General features: G+C 44.7%; 1 protein-coding gene across 3 annotated transcripts in view; it reads right to left on the reverse strand.

Moving 5' to 3' along the window:
- LOC140186337 (protein spinster-like) overlaps positions 1 to 15,541 on the reverse strand; it is a 29,831-nt gene extending 14,290 nt beyond the window's left edge. Inside the window, exons 1-6 of one of the 3 annotated variants that reach the window (XM_072240478.1) lie at positions 14,718 to 15,541; positions 11,163 to 11,281; positions 8,409 to 8,556; positions 6,939 to 7,101; positions 4,659 to 4,884; positions 953 to 1,146 (exon numbers count right to left, since the gene is read on the reverse strand). In XM_072240478.1, coding sequence (XP_072096579.1) covers positions 953 to 1,146; positions 4,659 to 4,884; positions 6,939 to 7,101; positions 8,409 to 8,556; positions 11,163 to 11,281; positions 14,718 to 14,938 — 1,071 coding nt within the window. In that variant the 5' untranslated portion in view covers positions 14,939 to 15,541. Of the gene's footprint in view, positions 1 to 952; positions 1,147 to 4,658; positions 4,885 to 6,938; positions 7,102 to 8,408; positions 8,557 to 11,162; positions 11,282 to 13,812; positions 13,912 to 14,502; positions 14,676 to 14,717 lie in introns of those variants that run through there. The other 2 variants (XM_072240479.1, XM_072240480.1) reach the window with 2 other exon arrangements.

The following is a 15,541-nucleotide window of genomic DNA, read 5'->3' on the forward strand; positions in this document are numbered from 1 at the left end:
AGTACTGTCCTTCTGACAGTGTGACACTCCCTCAGAACCATCCCTCTGACAGTGCGACACTCCCTCAGTACTGCCCCTCTGACAGTGTGACACTCCCTCAGTATTGTCCCTCTGACAGTGTGACACTCCCTCAGTATTGTCCCTCTGACAGTGTGACACTCCCTCAGTACTGACCCTCTGACAGTGTGACACTCCCTTAGTACTGTCCCTCTGACAGTGTGACACTCCCTTAGTACTGTCCCTCTGACAGTGCGACACTCCCTCAGTACTGTCCTTCTGACAGTGTGACACTCCCTCAGAACCATCCCTCTGACAGTGCGACACTCCCTCGGTACTGTTCCTCTCTCGGTGTGACACTCCCTCAGTACTGCCCCTCAGACAGTGTGACACTCCCTCAGTACTGTCCCTCCGACAGTGTGACACTCCCTCAGTATTGTCCCTCTGACAGTGCAACACTCCCTCAGTACTGTCCCTCTGACAGTGCGACACTCCCTCAGTACTGTCCCTCCGACAGTATGACACTCGCTCAATACTATCCCTCTGACAGTGTGACACTCCCTCAGTACCGTCCCTCTGACAGTGTGACACTCCCTCAGACAGTGTGACACTCCCTCAGTACTGTCCCTCCGACAGTGCGACACTCCCTCAGTACTGTCCCTCTGACAGTGTGACACTCCCTCAGAACCGTCCCTCTGACAGTGTGACACTCCCTCAGACAGCGTGACATTCCCTCAGTACTGTCCCTCTGACAGTGTGACACTCCCTCTGACAGTGTGACATTCCCTCAGTACTGTCCCTCTGACAGTGTGACACTCCCTCTGACAGTGTGACATTCCCTCAGTACTGTCCCCTTACTAGTGCTGATGATGGGTGTGACGTCTCCCTTAAGGAACACTTTTGGTCCGAAGGACAGATGGCTCCACTTTCCCCTGCAGTGTGAGATAGAACTCACCTGACTGAAGACCAAGACCCAGACACGTGCGTATAAGCCTCTATTTTTGACTAGTTGATCGGAAATAAACCCTCCAACCACAGCTCCAATGCAGCCCCCAACCAACGGTATCCATGACAACCAGCGGCCCACGTCCACACCATTGTAGTACAGATTGAAATACGTTTGGGTATTGTAGGCCCAAACATACCCTCCTGGAAAAAAGAGAGAAGAAGCAGTCTGTCAACCGATGTTGTGTAGCAGCCCCATCCAGTGAAGGGGTGAAATGTGGCTTGGCTAAACTGTGCACTGATCACACGTCTTTTTCTATTATCCTGGGAGATGCTTCCAGTTTGCTGGCTTATTTAAACGTTTCCTAAGGCAGTTAAAGTTCAACTACATGTAGATGAGTCAGCCATTTTAACTTACTTGGTTTCCTTCTCTACAAGATCTAATGAACCACGTGATGACAATACCACAAAATCTTGTTTTCTTTTATTGATATATTGATCTCAGCTTTTTAATGTCAAATTTTAAAGTCTAGTACCTCCCTCTGCACTAGATTCTCAACATCATCATGAGCAGACCTCTGTCAGTGAGGGGTGGTGATAACACCTCCTTCCTGCTGACCATCAACACAGATGCACCTCAGGCCTACATGCTTAATCCCCTGCTTTACTCTCTGCATTCACATGACTGTGTAGCTAAGCACTGCTCTAATGCCAACGACACTACCGTTGGACAAATCACAGCTGGTGATGAGTCAGCCTACCGGAGTGAGACAGGACACCTGCTTAAATGGTGCTGCTACAACAATCTCTTGCTCAACATTGAGAAACGAAAGAGATGATTGTTGACTTCAGGAAGGGAAAGGAGGGTGAATGTTTGTCAGTCTATATTGGGGACTACAGTGGAGAGGATCAGCAGCTTTAAATTTCTGGGCATGAATATACTGGCTGACAAAGGATCTGGTGCTTTCCCGGTGTATACGATGAATAAACTCTTCTCAGGCTTCCAGCTGGGTACAGAAATCGATTATAACTGACGTTTCAAATGCAAACTCTGCCATCTTCTTCAGGGATCTCTGAAGAAGATGGCAGAGTTTGTCATTGAAACGTCAGTTATAGTTGATACCTGTACCCAGCTGGAAGCTCGAGAAGAGTTTATCTGTCATATTGGATGACCTTTCCTGGGCCTAGCACATCGATGCAATCATTAGGAAATTGTGCCTGCATCTTTACTTTCTTAAGGATTTTAAGGAGATTCAACTTTCACTAAGCTCTCTCAGAAACTTCTACAGATGTACTGTTGAAAGTATCCTGAATGGCTGCATTATGGTCCAGACAGCAAATTCAAATGCAGAGGAATGTAAGAAGCTGCAGAGAGAATGCTCTGCTCTGCCCGTGCTACTTCATGGCCACATTGCTGATACCTACTGGAAGCATTGCCTCAACTGGGCCAAGCCATCACTTTGCAGCTACCATTCAGCAGGAGGTACAGAAGCCTGAAGCCACACACCACCAGGTTCAAGAAGAGTCACATTTGGTTTTTGAACCACCTAGCAAAACCCTAATCACTACAGACTGGACTTTGTTTTTTTATTAATTCTCATTTATTTTATTGTAAAATAAAGAGATTCTTTTTGTTTAATTTATTTTTCTCTTATGAATGCTGCTTATATGATGTTATGGGCTTGAAGACTCACATTCAATGTTTTAGGAACAACTTCCTCTCCTTAGCCATTAGATTTCTAAACTCTCCACAACTCTGTGAACAATACCTCGTTATTCTTTTTTTGTGCTACTTATTTCTGTAACTTATAGTAATTTGTATGTCTTGCTCTATACTGTTGTCACAAAACAACAAAATGTCATGTCATATGTCACTGATAATAAACCAATTCTGATTATAGTTCTGATGATGCTGCGAGTAAGATTTTCATTGCACTTATGTATGCATACACTTGTGCATATGACAACAAACTTATCTTTCACTTTAAACGAAAACCCACACCTATCCATTTGGTTTTTGAATTCCCGACTTCTGGAATTTAATCCAGGAATGGAAACACAACGGGAATCAACTCTAACCCATATGGGTGCGTTGGCAGTGTACAGTTCCTGCCATGTGTGTTTGGTCAGGGAATTCCATGACATTCCTTGACACCAATCTGGACTGAGGCACCTATGGGATTTTTCTTTCAGGTGACTTTGTGCGAGAATATAGAATCAAAAGCAGATTGAGGTGACCCTCTGGATACTGAGCTTACAAAAAACTGCAGCCCACATCCCAGATAAACTACACAACACAAATAATATCAGAATCAGGCTTAACATCACCAGCGTATGTCATGAAATTTGTTAACTTTGCAGCAGCAGTACAATGCAATACATGATAATATAGAAAAAATGTAAATTACAGTAAATATATAAGATAGTTAAATTAAATAAATAGTGCAAAAACAGAAATTAAAAAGTAGTGGGGTAATATTCTTGGGTTCAATGTCCATTTAGAAATCCGATGGCAGAGGGGAAGAAGCTGTTCGTAAATCACTGAGTGTCTGCCTTCAGGCTTCTGTACCTCTGTCCTGATGGTAACAATGAGAAGAGGACATGTCCTGGATGGTGGGGGTCCTTGATGATGGATGCCAATTTTTTGAGGTACCGTTCCTTGGAGATGTCTTGTATATTACATCATGGTAAAAAAAAACTCAATTGTGAAAGGTTTAAAAATACAGCAAGTAAATAAATCCTGCTCCAAATGTTTCATGTGAATGTTTAATGGCACATTGTAAAGGGAATGTTATGCTGTATCTAACCTGAGCTGTGACTGCCTTAGGAATGCCTGATGGAACACTGTAGAGGGAACTTTACCGTCTCTAACCCGCACTGTTCCTGTTCTGGAACTGCCTGATTGTAGAGGGAGTTTTGTGACTAACATTGAGCTGTCATGGTAACAGATGGCAGTTGCTGATCCTTAGATCAGAGATGCTTCTGAGAAGTTCATTTCAGAACACAGGGAGTAAGTGAGGCAAATAGACTAGAATGATTGAGAACTGGAGCCGGTGATAAATAGAATGTCTCCATCTGGGAAATAGTTCCTGTCAGGATATTAAAGGGCCAGTGGAGTGAGCAGGAATTTGGGATTAGAAAAGGGTGTTGATCTAAAGAATATTGGAAGAGGATTGTGGGATATTAATGGGAGCAAAGATTAAACCAGTTGCAATATTAATGAAAAAGAATTGAGTAGACACTGGGATCTAAATGGATGGACAAAAAAAGGAAATGGAAATTGTGTAGATAAGCACATAAAACACTGGGGGAACTCAACAGGTCAGCCAGTTGATGTTTTCACATGGACCTGGAGTATTGATTGTCCACTTCCTTCCACAGATGCTGCCCGACCCACTGTGTTCTTCCAGCATTTTATACCACAGATGCTCCAGTTTCCATCTTTTATCTCCACCATATAGAATAAGTTGGGTTGGGTGCTAAAGGGAATGGAGAGTGAGCAGGAAGGGACATTAAAGGGAATGGTGACTGAGAGGATCTGATGAGGGGTGGAGATGGGATAATACTCAAGAGCAAGTGAAGGGGGTTAAATAATGTGTTAGAATATTCCATGTGAAGCATTTCCATTTAGCTGATGGACTTGTAACGTTTCTCAGCTCCGATAAGAAGCAGGTTGAATCCAGATCCATCCATGCCTCTCTCTTCCATTCATTTACCTGCATTCCTGACGGAGCCAGCAAGAGAGAAGAGCAGGAGCGAGGGTTTCAGGAATGGCCGCACACCCTGCAGCAGTTTCTGTCTGAGGCTGAGCTTTCCCGTTGTGGTAAGGAGTAGGTCGTCGTCGCTTCCCTTCCTGGATGGAACTTCCCGGACTGTCAGCAGCAGGACGATGGAAACAATGAACCCCGGGATAGCACTGAGGAAGAAGGACCACCTCCAGCCCTGAGGCAGACACAGCGTCAGAAATGAACAACCTTTCCCCAACCCGTTCAAGTTCAGCAAGGGAATGCCACCCACTCTAGAGAACACATCCTCTCTCCTCCTGGGGTTTCACATGCCATTATATTTTACCTTTCCTGTCAATTCTGTCCTAAGCACCTTGCATCATCCTTGGCTTGGACCAATGGACTATTTACCTGGATTAATGTATGATTAGTGCAATAGGGTGGGTTGTGATTGGCATGGACTTGGTGGTCCTTCTGTGCTGTATCTCTCTCTATGACTCCTTTGGTCCAACGTTGAACACTGAACCCTTTGATTTAGTAACGTGTAATAATAGTGATTGAGTTGGGGGAGTGGGGGATAGAGATAGATCTTGGCCACGTGGCCAGTTGGTTAAGGCATTCGACTAGTGACTTGAAGGTCGTGAGTTTGAGCCCCAGCCGAGGCAGCATGTTGTGTCCTTCAGCAAGGCACTTAACCTCACATTGCTCTGCGACGACACTGGTGCCAAGCTGTATCGGCTCTTGCCCTTCCCTTGGACAACATCGGTGTCATGGAGAGGGGAGACTTGCAGCATGGGCAACTGACAGTCTTCCATACCACCTTGCCCAGGCCTGTGCCCTGGAGAGTGAAGACCTTCCAGGCGCAGATCCATGGTCTCGCAAGACTAACGGATGCCTTTATTAGAGTTAGATCTCTGCCAAAGGAGGTGCAAGGTGCTCCTTCCCTCTGCTAGCCTGAAAGTCACCCTTGGGCATGATATGGCACCTGACAAGCCTCCCAGTCTGAGTCACATGAAGCCCTGGGAACAGGTGGTGGATGGTCAGATGAGCATATCACAATTCCTGGTTACGCGACCACTGATGCCAGGCAGACAATCTGTCACCCGTCTTGTGAAGGCACTGCCCAGAAGAAAGCATTGGCAAACACCTCTATAGAAAAATTTGCCAAGAACAGTCATGGTCACAGAAAGACCATGATTGCCCCAGTCAAACAGCACAAAAATGAATAATAGGGAAAGCAGGAGCCAAACCACATACATCAAGTCACCACAAACAGTCATGAGGTAATGGGTGAAAGGTGGCATTGATTGCAGGATAAAGACTGACCTGAACGTATAGAGCTAAGTGGCACGGAAACAGGCTCTGTGTCCCAACTTATCCACACCAACCAAGTTGTCTATCTGAGCTTGTCTGTGCATTTGGCTCATATTCCAAACCTTTTCTATCTATCTGTCTAAATGACTTTTAAATATTGTAATTGTATCTGCAACTACAGATTCATCTGGCAACTTGTTCCATATATCCACCACTCTCAGTGTGAAAAACTTGCTCCTCAGGTCTATTTGAAATCTTTTCTCTCTCACTTTCAACCTATGTCTGCTAGTTTTGGATTCCCTTACCCTGGGGAAAAAATAGACTTCGAGCACCCACCTTATCCACACCCATGATTTTATAAACCCCTATAAAGTCATCCCTCAGCCCCTTGTGTTCCAGGGAAAGAAGTCCCAGTCTACTTAACCCCTCCTTGTAACTCAAGCCCATCAGTCCTGGCAACATCCTTGTGAATTTTCCCCTCACCCTTTTCAGCTTAATGACATTCTGCCTATAGCTGGGTGACCAGAACTGTGCACAGGACTCCAGGCGTGATTTCACCAAGTTGTACAGTTGGAACACGACCTCCAAGCCCCTGCATGACCAATGAAGCTAAGTGTGCCAAATGACATCTACATCATCCTAGCTACCTGCGTCAAGGAAATATATACCTGTACCCTTGTACTGCTGCTCTTCTATGAATAATAAGTTATTATTCATGATGAATTATATCCACTTCAGAGGCTGAAGGGATATAGGCTTAATGTTTGAGAAACAATCACTGCGTACTTCGCAAGTTGTTTCAATGACCTGTCTGACTGGGCTGTCTGTCGCACATTCAGCTATTATTCTTTGGGCTCGACTTACAGAGTGTCCACTGGAGGAAGCAGTGAGAGGAAAGGGGAGGGTTTTTTGCCACAGAGTGGCTACCGAATCCGCATCTCTGGAAATGAACCTTACCTGCCCCAGGATGTTGGCCCTGGTGACATAGTTACCGACAGCATACGAGAGACTATAGCCAGCGTAGATCCCCCAGTTGTAGAAGCCAATGGCTGAGCCTCGAATCACCTTTGGGAAGTAGTCCACAATCAGACTGATTGCAAATGGTGTGCATCCAGCCTCACTGCGAAAGGGGACACAAGATGTGAGAATCAAATACAAAAGTTACAACATTTAGGACTCTGGAGAACTTGCACAGAGAAAGGCTTTCAATCCATTGGGACTATTGCTTCTCTTGACAGAGCTGCCAGTCAGACTCACTCCTGCACTCTTGACCCACATCGACAGACATTCGTCCACTCTCCTCCTGAAAGCTGTGATTTGCTTCTCTATCTTGTCAATGGATGCACAAATACAAGCAGTTCAAAAATATCCCATCGCCCTCAAATTCTTTTGATCTGAAATGGCAGTCCTCTGATCTCTGCCAAGTGGAGTAGTTTCTTATTCATCCCATTATTTATTTAGCAATACAGTGTGGTATTGGCCCTTGAGCCACACCACCCCAGCAATCCCAAATAAACCCTGATTTAACCTTAATCTAATTATGGGAAAATTCACAATGACCAATTCACCTACCCGGTATATCCTTGGACTGTGGGATGAAACCAAAGCACCTGGGGAAGACCCACGCATTCCACAGGAAATCCTTCATCATCCTGAACATTACCTGTCAAATATCTCCATTACGAAACAACTATCTCCAGCTTTCCAGTCTTTCCACAGAATTGGCCGTGTATCCTGGCACCATTTCAATAGATCTCTTCTAACACTCCAAGACCATAGGGTGTATGAAAGAAACCCTAACATGCGCTGCCCGTCAAGAGAATGAGTCCATTCCAGGCTTAGCTTGCTTCCTGGTGATTCATCACTCTACCCGTTACACCTGCCATAATTACCCTGCACAATGCCCCACTCCTTACACTGCACCCGGTCAGATCAGGTATCGAACCCAGTCACCTGCTCACCCTGTTCAATGCAAAGCTTGCTGCCTCCAACTTCCTCCAGGATGACCACCCCCTTCCTGCCTATCCATCCCTAACTCCCTTGGCATCAACTCAGTGCACCCAATATTCATTTCTCCCTCAACCAATTCCCTGCTCTGTCCTTATATAAGGGTACAAACATTCAGCACAGTTGAATTCTCCTATTTCTCCATTTGCTGCTATCAAGGGAACCTCCAACAACATCCCGCTATCCATCACTAGTATCCAATACCTTCAATGGGGCTCCCCACATGGTGAAACATTATCCTGGAGCCACACTATTTGCCTGGCATTCCAATCACCTCTCCAAGACGGAGTGCAGAAGGTAATGCTGAGGAGAGATGTCCCAGGCTGTTCATCGTTGTCTGGGACCCAGGAACTGCAGCAACCAGGACACAGACTGACAAATGACAGAGAGGGTCAGACAACACGGAGAGTGGCCATTCACCTGATCCCTTGCCCAAAGCGCAGCAGTACCAGCTGCCAGTAATGCTTGGCGAATCCCATCAGCAATGTCATAAGACTCCAGAGAAAGAGACTGGTTGACAGGAAATGCTTCCGATTCACAGAGTCAGCCATGAAGCCAGTGAAAATCCCTGAGGTAAGAAAAGGAGAATTCTAGCATTAAGGTGAAGCAATAAGATGTGGGGGATAGGTTAGAATGTTGTACGTACAGCCTCTGACTCAATCACCACAGCTCACACACTCAGCGAGGTTAAACCCACAAAAAAGCTGCAATGCAAAATCACACATTGAATTCAGACCAAAATCTCTGCTTTATGTTGACCAAAATTTGACTTCAGTGTCTATAGAATCTGGAGGACACATCTGTTGGGGCATTTGATGGCTGGCTGCAGTCTTGTGTTATAAAATCACGCATGGCCACTGTACTTGCACTTGCATATATCTATACTGTGAGGCTACCGAACTCCCTGCCACCACCTAGGTCTCATTGCTTATGAAGTGATACTGTTCACTTTTTGATGTGTTGTAAATGCACCTTATGCTAAATGTCAGTTTTTGGAATATATTTTTGTTTGTTAATATACTTGTGGTAATATAACTTCATGTGTTGTGTGTGAATTATATGTAGTGTGTTGTGCACCTTGGTCTGGAGGAACGTTGTTTCAGTTGGCAGTACACATGAATGTGGTTGAATGGCAATAAACTTCAACTTGAACTATACCAACCTACTGTTCGTATACAGCTCACCACACCTGTATCTACCAATGAAGCCATCTGTGGTGCAACAAAACCTGAAAAAGACCTCAACTTTTAAATTTGTGTTCATAAGTAGTCAGTAACAGGCACGCATATAACTGCTAGCACAGATACCTCCAAGCAGAGAGTCTAGCTACCTCCCGTTATCGTTTGTTGGTATCGTTATACTATCTCCACCATCAATTTATTTAAGAAGGTGGAATTTCTTGAACGAAAGGGTGGTTGATCTGTGGAATTCATTGCCACTGATGTCTGTGGAGGCCACGTTATTGGGTATATTTAACACAGAGATTGATAGGTTCTTGATTAGTAAGGGCATCAAAGGTTACAGAGAGAAGGGAGGAGGGAAAAGAGGGAAAATAAATCAGCCATGATTGAATGGCAGAGAAGACTCGATAGGCCAAACAGCTTAATTCTACTCCTGCCGCATGTCTTATGGTCTTAGCGAAATCCCTGACTGAAAACTTAACTGTGCCAGCAACGTAAACAGTGTGGCTACAGGAACACATGCTAAATATTTTGCAGCAAATCACTCATGTTCTGACCCTCTTAAGTCGTCCTGCCGTCCACAAGGCACGAACTGGGCATGTAATGGAACCTTCCCTGCTATTTTTTGTTTGTGCAGTTCTAAAGTTTCGGGCAGAAGAGACCAGTTGACTGGCTCCCAAACATTGGCTCACCACCTTAAATATTTACTTCCTCCACTAACAGCATATGGAGGCTGCATTTGCAGCATTGACCAGATGTACTGCAAAGTGCCCAACCAAACATTCAAGGCCATAACTTCTAGGACCTAGAAGGAAAATGACAGCTGCTACATGGGATCCCCACCTACGTTCCCCTCCAAGTCATGTTGAAGAGGAATATATAGACAACACCAATCTATTGCCAGTTGGTCAAAAACCCTAGAACGCACTACATTATGGTTCCGCTGAGGCACAGTTGATATTGGGGATATTTCTGGGGTTTTCTATTGTCTGGGATATAGCAGGACTGTATATTGTTCTGATCCATTGCTTGTTGAGCACCTAGGCATGACATCACAGTGGATTTTACTGATTTAGCATTTACAGTAGAACTCCAGTAATCCACAATCCGGACATTCAGAAATCTAAACAATTTAGCATAACGCTCACCAGCTATTGCACGCCATGCTCCATTCCGGCTCACCAAAGCCCCAGTTCCTGCTCGCTCTTCCACCTGCTGGGACCCAAGATCCTGCACTCCTTTTCAACTCATCTGGGTACCCCCCACCCTTTCAAACTGTCCAGGGCCCTGTTTTCTGTGTTCACTGAAGAACTTTGCACATTACATCAAAGATGTGAACCTAAAATTGTCTAGGCGTATTACAGTGCTTCGTGAATACCAGGTTTTTGAACATATTTACATTGACGCTAATCCATGTAATGTGATAAGATATGAAGGCAGGATTAATTTCCACAAGAACTATGCAGTGATCAATCCCATTAACATAGGTATGTCAAAATGTACCTGCAACAGAAGGAAGGTGTGCATCCTTCTTGCTTGTTTACCTTATATTTCTGTTAATAAAGCCAAGAACTTTTGAACAGTCATCTTTATTAGTTCTGCTATATTCAAAGATTTATATAAATGAATGTTTGGGTTCTGTATTTTGAAATTGTACTATCTGATTTATTTAAGATCTCCTTACAGTGGTATTTCTTTTCAGTATATGATGCAACACAGTCACATTCCAAGAATCAGAAAAGTCATGAATGATACAGCCAAGTCCTATATTGACACTAACAAGAACTTTTCTATGAGAAGAGAAACCTTGGCCCCATCACCTCTCGAACCTAAAGCACACTTGAACTGTGGATCGCTGATACTATATATCCCACACTCAGCAGATGAGTCGATGCTTCTCAGATTCAGAGACCCAGAAGTACAGGATATACTTTTTGGATATGAATATGCTTCTTGGCTTAGACAGCATTATTTCATTTATTGAGACACTGACCTGTGAAGGTGTAAATAAGGACGAAGACAGGTCCAGCGATGATCTGATATTCCCATCCAGTCCCATCATAGTTCCATTGGCAATATTTTGTCTTGTTCTCATTCTGGAGGGCTAGGCAGCTGGGAATCAATGTTAGATTTTGTTACAAAAATATAAAACACACAGAGCCCACATCCATTCATTGTTTCCATCCATGTCACTCTCTCATTAATGGCAATTGACTATTCTGATATCTATCCTCAGCCTTAACCAGTTACACAACATTCACGTACTGGCCAGGCTTCACCCGTGGTCAATTTAATCTGCTACCATCCTGTGCGTTTCACTTAGTTCAAAGTAAACTTATTATCAAAGTACATATATGCTAGGCCGGCTGGTGGTGTAGTGGCATCAGCACTGGACTTCAGGGCAGATGGTCCTGGGTTCAAACCCAGCCAGATCTCAAGCAGCAGTGTCTGTGTGGAAGAAGGGCCTGGCAATCTACTTCTGTATCTCGTCGTGAAAACCCTCTGGACCCTATGGTCCATGCGGTTCACAAAGAGTCAGACGCGACTGAATGACTGAACAACAACAAACACATATGCCACCATATACAGCCATCGAGTCAACTCCGCCATTTCATCCTGGATCCCATTCAACCCCATACACCTGTCCTCTAACCACATCCCTTGATGCCCCGACCAATCAGGAATCTGTCAACTTCCGCTTTGAATATACCAACAGACTTGGCCTCCACACTGCAATCTGTGGCAGAGCATTCCACAGATTCACTAATCTTTGGCTAAAAGAAAAACCTCCTTACTTCTATTCTAAAAGGTCACCCCTCAATTTTGAGGCTGTGCCCTCTAGTTCTGGATACCCCCAGCAGAGGGAACATCCTCTCCACATCCACCCTATCTAATCCTTTCAACATTCAGTAGGTTTCAATGAGATCCCCACACATTCTTCTAAATTCTAGTGGGTACAGGCCCAAACCTGCTAAACACCCCTCATATGTTAACCCCTTCATTCCCAGAATCATCCTTGTGAACCTCCTCTGGACTCTTTTCAATAACAATACATCCTTTCTGAGATAAGGGGCCCAAAACTGCTGACAATACTCCAAGTGCAGCCTGACTAGTGTCTTATAAAGCTTCAGCATGATCTTGTTTCTGTATTCTATTGCCCTTGAAATATCAAGAACATGAGATGAAGAGTCCTTGAAAGTGAGTCCATTGGTTGTGGGAACATTGAGCTGCCCTTCAAACGGCACCTGACAAATAAACTTGTGAATATTCTAATGGCCAATGGTAGAGGGTTTTTATACATAGACAGCCTGTAATTACCAGCTTATCCCTGCTAAGAATAAAGGAGCGACACCTGCTGTCCTCCAGTCATCTTGTACTTCCCCGGTAGCCAGAGAAGATTTTAAATATGTTGTCGGATCTCCCTTGCCTCTCATAGCAGCCAGAGATACATCTGAACAACCCTGGGGATTCATCCATCTTTAAACCCATTGAGAGGTCCAGCGTGCTGTAATTGGTCTAGAATTCCACCATCCCTCTCCCTGAATTTCTCAACTACAGTTTCCTCCATAATGATTAACACCTCGCCTACGCGCTCCTGTCCCTTACACAGAATGCCACTTTGGTCCCTTTGGGGGGGGGGGGGCTTACTCTTTTCCTGGTTACCCAGTGCCCATAACTTATTTACGTCCGCTGGTAACTCGGAAATGATTCCTGCTCCCTGTTTTCTGTCCACGAAACACTCAAATCCATGCCAGTACATTTCATTAGCACATTTACTCAATGTGCACTTTGTATCCATTTATTTGCTCAAAGATAGCACGGAGGCTGAAAACTAAGCCAAAAGCAGAAATTCAATATTAGTTCTAGGATGGAAATGAGGAAGACAGCGGGTCTTGGATTGGATAAAGTTACAGGGCACTAAATTTCTACCCTGGGGTGTTGAAATAAAAATGGTAATGACAAATATTGGTGCGTAATCTAGCAAATGACATAATTTTGGATGGCAAATAACACAAGATTAAAATATATATTTGCACACATTCACACATACTAACATGCAGAACAGAAATTCACAAACGCATCGGAGAGCGCACGCGCGCACACTCAATTCCGTGAACATCAGATCGAAACAGCTCAGTGGAGAGCCCCACTGTCAAAACTTCTGCTGAAAAGTCAGGCCAACGACCGCTTTCGCCTCTCAAACAGTCCCACTCTAACACTCCGAAAAAAATATTGAGGCTACTGTAACTAACGGTCGCCCCATCATCAATCTCTGCATAAAAACGCGGTCAAGTTTGTCACAACCCATTGCAAGTGGTTAATGGAATGTAAATCACTGAGCTGCCTGGAAATTATGAAAAGTGATGCAGAAATACAAGGCTCTTATTATGTTTTGTAACTCCAAATCATTGAAAAAACGTAATCGAAATAAAAACAAGGTAATCGGGAATAACATATCTAACCAGGCGCGCACGTATCACGTGGAGTGATTACGTACGCAAATCTCGTACATTTACATAGAACCCGTAATTCATTATGTGAATAAAAAAGAATGCTTAATCAAACAATATATTTACATACTCAAATATTACTGCAATATTAAATGCAAGTTATGATGAAAGACAATAGATCAGAAGCTTAACTCCATTTCTTGCTGCTCTCTGACTTGTTGATTATTTCAGCATTTTCTGAGTTCTAAATTCTCTATATTTTTAAGTTTTCTGCAGCCCGCCCGTGACCATTGTCATCTGAACTTCCTAACGTTCAATCACCCACCACCTGCCATTTTCATGGGTTCATGCTCGAAACCGCAGACCGACTTCCGAGTTCTATTTAAATGGATTGAAAATCCCCACACCTTCCTGCTTTTTACGAACCCTCGGCGCTTCCTGAAATGAACGTTTTCAATCTGGCTTCCTCGTTTCCACTACATTACAGACCCACAGTCCGCTCACCAATCCCACGCCTCTGTCCGAATTGTCATTTCCCCGAACTGACTTAATTGCTGCTCCAACATCTTCTGACGCCTCCACACTTGACATTTCCATCCCAGGTCCTTTCAAAATATCCAAAACGCCAAGCCCAATACCAGAATCTCTTAATTGGTGTTCCTTCCCTGAGGGGTGGAGGTGTAATCGCCAGGTGAACCCCCACCGCATCTCTCCGACGACCCAGTTTAGTCCAGATCATGATCCCCATTATAAATTCCATTCCCCAATCTCCCAGTTGAGCACGTTTCCCACTCTTCTCTCCCTCGAGCTCATTCCTCCTCTGTCTCTTCCTGAGCTTGTTTCTCAATCATGCGCTCCCGACTCCATTCAACTCTCCCCTACCACATTCCCGAATATCCTCTCCATTGACCACCATCGCCAATTTCCTGATCCCATTCCCAACTCCCTCTCGCTGTCTCAAGAGACGCCAGAAAACTCAGCAAGTCGGACAGCATCCATGGAGAGTAACAAAATTAACGCCTCAGTTCGAAGCTCCTTTGTCAGTTCTGATTCCCCGGTTACCAGCCCTAGTTCATCTCGTAGCCCAAAGTTCTCACCTCTCCTGAGAACTGGCGTTACGGCATTGCCGCAAGACGCCCCTCTCCGCGTCGTCGACCGGGAGACAACTCCTATCACCAAACTCAAGCTCCTGGGCCAGGGGCAGGACCACAATGGCGAGGACATAGCGATCAAGTTGGTTGAGGAGGTAGGTAACGAGGAGGCAGCAAAGCACGTAGACCGGATAGACACCCGCCTGGCAGAAGCCCAGAGCGCCCATTTAGCAAGGTTAGAGGAGAGGTCCCGAAGGAGGTTCAACCGGAACTTTTCGTTCAACTCCAAAAATTGAACAAGTCTCGCGTTTCTATTGAATTTCCCCTAAGTGACGGGAGCTCTGCGTGGAGTCAAATGTCTTCATCGCAGGTTATTTTCACTTCCTCAATCTTTTCCAAAACCACATATACTCAGTCAAGGTCGAATGCACCCGCAGACTTCAACTACTCAACTGAGAAAACAATCCCTGCATTGAGTCAGCTGCAGGATGATATCCTTGGGGGAAAAAAAGCAGGTGGGATAGTGGAACTTCAGAGCCTCAAAGAGTGAGTGACCTCCAGGAAGAGTTCTCTCAGCGAGGCAGTCAGACGGGAGGGATATCAGAGAAGAAAGATAGTTACCAGACAGTTTGACGGGAATGACACATCTGAAGACGTACAGAGAGAGCTCTCCTAGGAAGAAAAACAAGCGTAAAGAACAGGTGCCACAGTGAGAGCCTGCTTGGAGATAGAACCTTAGAGCGAAACTAAAAGAGCACAGGGTCAACTTGGGAAAATATACAGTATTTGCAGAAACCCTCAGCCTTGGTGGGGGTGGATGGAGGTTGACA

The sequence above is a fragment of the Mobula birostris genome, chromosome 22 (genome assembly GCF_030028105.1).
Source record: "Mobula birostris isolate sMobBir1 chromosome 22, sMobBir1.hap1, whole genome shotgun sequence".
NCBI lineage: Eukaryota > Metazoa > Chordata > Chondrichthyes > Myliobatiformes > Myliobatidae > Mobula > Mobula birostris.